Here is a 6,070-nt window from a genome sequence, read left to right on the forward strand (position 1 = left end):
AAAACTTTTTTTTAAAAATGACAGTATTATCTCTTGATCTCACCACCCTCAGCCTGAAGCTGTATTCTTGCTATGCTCTTATCTCATGGTACACATTCATCACTCACTTATGACATATTCACCAGTGACAGTCCCTTATGAGCACTGATTTATATCTTTATTAGAACGCTCTCCCATCTGGGCCATAAAATACTTACAGACTATTACGCAATTTATTACCCCCCTTTATTGCTAAAGGGGAGGAAGCCCGTTTAGCCTGATGGAATACTGCCTATTCTTCTTCAGTCTAGTTTCACATTTTTCTTCTTACTTCGCTCAGATGGCTCTATATGAGAATTATTGACTCAGATTTTACAGTAAGCAGCTCTGGTAACTCTAAATCTGAAAGTGACGCACAGGTGGGAACTCTTCTGAAAAACCTGGATGTTTTTGTTTAAATAAAAATTATTGATTCTTGTTTTAGTTACATTGATTCTCACCTTACACTGACAAGACCTGCATCTTTTCTTTTTAACTTGGAATATTTCATTAATCTGTCTAGTGAACCACTGAGCCTTTTGTTCAAAGCATATTAAAGTTATTTAAGGAAGTTTATATTTGCAGAGGATTATTTATTCAGGTCCGTAAGTGGGAAATGTTTAGATAAGCTATAAATGGCACAGGCCCTTTGTTAATGTTAAGCATAATATAAAACAACCGCATTCTCAGAGGCATTAGAGCAAAGTGACTTGGAATCAAAAGGGGGAACTTTGACAAGGATAGCAGGCTTTTATGTAATATAATATTCTGTGAAGTAATGCTAAACTCTCAAAAGCCATGTCTCTATTGTCTGGCTCAAGTTCTGTCTCTTTGCAATAATAGGGAATTATATTTCATACCATTACACAATGCCTTTTTTTTTTTTTTAAATTACAAAAGTTTCAAAAACATCTCAAAAAGTAAAACTAAGATTTCTGAAAATTGACTGGCACCAGATCATTTTAATTTTGAAACATTTAACAAGAGGTCACAGTTCTGTTGCATTTGCAATAGTTCAACACAGGGTTAAAAAGGTATCAAATGTAGTGTAAAAAAATAATGGTGAAAAATTATGGTGTTCATTGTACTGACACCTCAGTCCTTCATTACACCAACTGAAAAAGGAAGCAAAGGTTTCATTCTGAGTGTTAATCGTGGCAATTTGACTACATTTCATCTGCACCAATGAGGACAAGATAGTGGCAAATCAGGTTGCAAAATATAAAAGGTGATTCAAAAAAGCCTACAAAAACAAAAATGAAATTAAAAAGTTCCATATTGTGGAACAACTTTTGGCAGAGACTGATGTGACACTCGAGACAATTACACGTGTAAGGAAGATTTAAAATGTAACAAAATACTGTCACACCCAGATTACATGAATGAATTTTACCCTCTCTCAATGACCATTACTACAGTTACTCAGTAAACTCAGTGCAAGTACATCCCTTCCTCAGGCACCTGAATGTGGCTTGGGCAGCAGACGTGAGCTGTGCCTGAATTCTTGACCCTTCATACCAAAATTATAAATTCTTGTGCATTTCTGTGTTCAACACAAATTGTGTATGCGAGACGTGCAAGCATGCATACAGATATTAAATAAGAAAAACAAAACAAAACAAAAAAAACCCATTATGAATAGGTAGCAGCTTGTCATTACCATTTAAAGCTATATGATGGACAGTTACTTTAGCGCAGAGGCAGCCATGGTTATATTTAATGTTGTTTGAGCTATTTCCCGATAACATTGTTAATATATCGAGCTACATTAGTAAACAAGTTCGCGCATTAAGGCTCAGTTTTGCTTGGATGTGAATCGACTGATCACATGTGCATCCTACATATTGAATTAAGGTCACGACTGACAAGCAGTTCGGAGCAGAAGTTATGCATTAACAATGCGGACAAGACTACAGTCAGAAAAATCATTGGGGGAGGGGGACAGGTTCAACACTAACACAACACGCTGTTGAGAATTCACAAAGAATTGACCCCCCCCCCCTCACTTTCTTGGCACTAACTCCTCCCCAGAGCGAGGCTCAGGGCCATCAGCCCCAAGGAGTAGCAGGTTGTGGAGGAAGTGCTGCTGCTGGCGGGTTGCGTTGTGACCGGCTGCGCCGGCTGGAGGTTTCTGTAGACATTGATCGTGTAAGGTGATGAGCCGTTGGAGACGCGCACCGTTGTGCTGAAGAGGTCAATCTGGGAACGAGATAGGGAGCCACTTAGCTGCGCGAAGCACTGGCGAAACGTTTGAGCCGGCCTCGGCGCGAAAGGCGCACGAGTAGAACACTCACCAGATCTTTGCTGACTTTGATCGACTCCTTGAACACAGTCCAGACCACCGCCTCATTGCAAGTGGGGGTGGTCAGGGAGCCGAGGTAGCGGTAGTACTTGGTGCGATCCACCCCGTCCAGGAGATCATCCAGCGAAATCCCAGGTGCCACTGAGACAGAATCGCCTGAGGACAGAAACACGACCTCTGAAAGGGGACTGCAGCTGACACGCAACTGTGTTACAGAACAGTGGGACGAATTTTTCCGCAAGAAAACAAAAGTGAAACGTCTCCGTACTGCTGTTTGTGATGTTGGCCAGATAGGAAGTCAGCGTGCGCCAGCTTGCGGGTTGGCCCGTTGCATTACCTGACATTTCCTTTATAAAATAAATAAATAAATAAATAAGTGACATTTGACCATTTGAAACACACACTGAGCTAAAGAAGGGTCTGATACTCAGCTGAATGAGGTTGGAGACATAACCTTGAAGCATATTTGCAAAAACTTGAATGCATCTCTCCTCACCTCAATGAAGAAACCGAGGGCAGCAAGTCCCGTGGGGTCTGCCAAAGCCTGAGTTATGTTTCCTTTGTGGGATGACTTGAGATTCACAATGTGCAACTGCGGGAGTGAAGTAAAGACGGAATGTGATTTTAAAATATGGATTTATTGCTGTAACTCCAATTTATATCTTAATATAAAAAAATCAAATCAAATCAAATAAACTGCATACATACCTCCATGGGGTAGCGCTTGCCATTCACAGTGTGCTCAGAGCCGGGGACGGAGGAGCCGTTGCCCCAGTGCAAGTGGAACTGCAGGCTTTCATAGTCCTCGGACAGATCTCCTCCTGAAACCCTGACCCCGCTTTCCAATTTAACCTTGACTGGGGGAGGTTAAAAATGAAGAGGAACAAGAACACACGGGATGGACGAGTAAAACCGAAACTGACGAGAAACAGGAGGAATCTGTTTAATCAGCCAGGTGCTGTGACCGGTGCTGATGACTATTTCATTCCAGCATGAGTATTTTTGTTAAAAAAAAAAAAAAAAAAACAAAACAAAGCACAATTTTCGAAAATGCTTCCACGTTGCATAAACCAAAGACAACCAAAAAGAAATCTGGCACCGCCTGAGAGGGCTCCCACGCCCACCCCTCACCTGTCTTGCCAGTGTTCTCGATCTTTTGCAGCGCGGAGGTTCTGCTGAAGTTATGAAAGGTGAACGCAGTCAGATTGGCATCGGGTTTGGCGGATGCTGAGACGATGTCGATGGGCGACTGTCGGGTGCCGTTGCAATACTGGGGCGCGATGACTGGCCAGGTGGTGTCATCTGTAAAAGAAAGAGAGACCAGACTTGGAGTAGCGGAAAGGGGAGCAGCGGCTGAGATGTTAGGATGATACTGTGGCCGTTTAGAGATAGGAGGGGAGATTTACTCACTGCAGCTCGGCAGGTGATAACACCAGGCTTGGGGAGGAAAAGAATATGTAGTTATCGCTCACCGCTCGTTCATGACAAACGGCCTCCGTAGAGACGCAGCGTTTATCCAATGAGTCAGTTATGAATCCGAGATGGAAAAAGCGGGTCAAATACCTACCGACGGAGCCTGTTGCACAACGGGCGCTCGGTGCGAGGGCGCAGAGGGCAAGCGCAGCGACTACGAGGCGCTCCATCTAAAATAACAGGCGAAAAAAGACAATTGATGGTCATCAGTTAGATCAAATGGTGTCCAATTGGGGAAAAACAAAACAAACACAAAAAGCTACTTTTTAAAATATTTCTGGCTTTTTTTTTTTTTAATTATTAAAATAATCACAAACCAAGGCCAACATTTTAAAATGACTCACTCGAATGAAAAAAAAAACAGTTCAGCAAAAACAAAACAACAAAAAAAAGTCCGTTCCAGACAAGGAGAGCAGATCTTTCTGCGGCAGCTGAAACCAGTTGACCTGAGCAGCAGTCGCGTCTTACCCTTGACACACCTGTACCTCCTCTCTGTCTTCTAACAGCTGCGGAGCCTCACCCTTATTCTTTTTATTCCCTCAGCCCACCAGCGCTGCACCTCGTCTGAGATCGCTCCTCCCCGCAATTGGTTTTCTGGGGGGGGGGAGTCTGCAGGAGATGTGTTTCAGTTGTTTCAGTTGGGGCTGGAGAAGACACTCCGTTCTCAGCAAAGTCTCTTCGAACTGCGAAATAAATACAAATGAATAAATAAAAAATGATGCAGCCTGTTTCTTCTGTATCAGAACACGGTATGCTATTGCTGCTTTATTGCAGCAGGAGGAGGAAGCTCCAAAACTTTATTGCCTGAGAAACCAGGTTCACATGGAAAATAAAGCTTTTGAGTTCCTGGGCCACATTTCAATAAATAAATAAATCCTCCAAATTGTAAAAATGCTCTCAGGCGTTCTCCGGTGGCCGTTTGTCACGAAGACGTCGCCATAACAAAGATAAAATAGTTTTTTCTTACACAGCTGTGGTCAAGGTGCGGTTGGCTTTGGGCACAAAAACGACCGGGTTAGGTTTGGAGAAAGATCATGGTTCGTTGTGAAAAACCTCATGTGGGTCAAAATTAGAAAATTAGAACTCTGTTAATGTTACAGCAATGGGCACATTGTTGTGGGGGGGGGGGGGGCGACGTTGGATGTTGTTAGGAAATGGCAAACCAACAGCGGTTTCCTGTTTTCAAATAATGTCACACCACACTTCCTCCTTCGCTCCTGATGGACAAGAGTCATCATTACTTTGTCACTTTGAACGTAAGTAAGAAGCGTTCGGCCGTGCGCTGAGAGGCCTGATGCTCTTCTTGTGGAAAACACTGTCTGTTCTCCCCTGTGCCAAAAAAAACAACAACAAAAAAGCCCCTGCTCTGTGGACATGGGATAGAAGAGAGCACTTCTGAGAACAATTCCTTTGTCTTCATAGTTCCTGGGACGATTTATTTCTGATTTGTCTCAGTGAGACGTGTTCGCTATAACCGGGAAGCATAGATGACGGAAACCAGTTTTGCAATTTAATGTCATTAAAATGTTATGTAATATTTTTCGGTTAAACGGTTTTTCTTTTTTTTTCTTTCTTCTTTTTATCTGACCAGGTGTCCTGTGCGCTCTCCAGCCGCCGGCCTACGCTCAAACCACACGGTGAGGGACTACCGCACTGGCACACACTGTGACACGTGGCCCGCTTGCTCCGGCTGTGTTCATAAGTTTTCAGTCGCTACATTTTCTCCATTGTGCACATCCTCATACCTTCCACGCCCCCCCCCCCCCTGTCAAAAAAAAAAATTGGCTGCTGGGCTGTTAGAACCAGATTTCTATCATAGGGCTCCCCTGTGAGCGAGGGCCACGCAGTGGCTTATGATGCAGCGTCCACCTTGGTTGATGTACCCGCTGCGAATTCCCTAACACGGCTGATATTGTCCAGATTAGCGAGACCGAATGATGTGGTAAACCTGGGTCCAGTTGGTAATCCTAGCTTTGGTGGCTCACGGGTTAACGCTGAATGTTGTCGTGCGACCACATCACCTGCCTACAGAGTCACACGGGGCCATGTCAACCCAACGCCCGCACGTTTTCCGCGTGGGGTGCCTGTGGTGTGTCTCTCGAAACTCCAAAATGAGCGTTTTTGTTTTTTTTTTTACCACGCAAAAGCAACAAGTAAACTTTCGGACCTGGACGTTACGTTGCACTTCTCAGCTGAACCGTGGGTCCGTGGGCACGCGAGATCGTCAGCTTCAACGATGAAATGAAAAACACTGGAAGGGAAGGAGGTCGGGATGGA

General features: G+C 43.9%; 1 protein-coding gene across 2 annotated transcripts; it reads right to left on the minus strand.

Annotated features, from left to right (window-relative positions):
* Nucleotides 1-960: 960 nt before the first annotated feature.
* On the minus strand, nt 961-6,070 carry ca15b (carbonic anhydrase XVb). 2 transcript variants are annotated; one of them, XM_040136268.1, is made up of 10 exons: nt 5,961-6,070; nt 4,262-4,476; nt 3,888-3,963; nt 3,731-3,757; nt 3,452-3,622; nt 3,029-3,177; nt 2,817-2,912; nt 2,589-2,667; nt 2,313-2,476; nt 961-2,217 (listed from the first exon to the last, which is right to left on the minus strand). In XM_040136268.1, exons 3-10 carry the CDS (start codon nt 3,961-3,963, stop codon nt 2,035-2,037), a joined length of 945 nt encoding a protein of 314 aa, XP_039992202.1. In that variant the 5' UTR covers nt 4,262-4,476; nt 5,961-6,070; the 3' UTR covers nt 961-2,034. The 2 variants fall into 2 exon arrangements, with proteins under 2 accessions (XP_039992202.1, XP_039992203.1); XM_040136269.1 differs by having other exon boundaries at nt 4,138-4,476.

Source organism: Xiphias gladius, chromosome 9, assembly GCF_016859285.1.
Source record: "Xiphias gladius isolate SHS-SW01 ecotype Sanya breed wild chromosome 9, ASM1685928v1, whole genome shotgun sequence".
NCBI lineage: Eukaryota > Metazoa > Chordata > Actinopteri > Istiophoriformes > Xiphiidae > Xiphias > Xiphias gladius.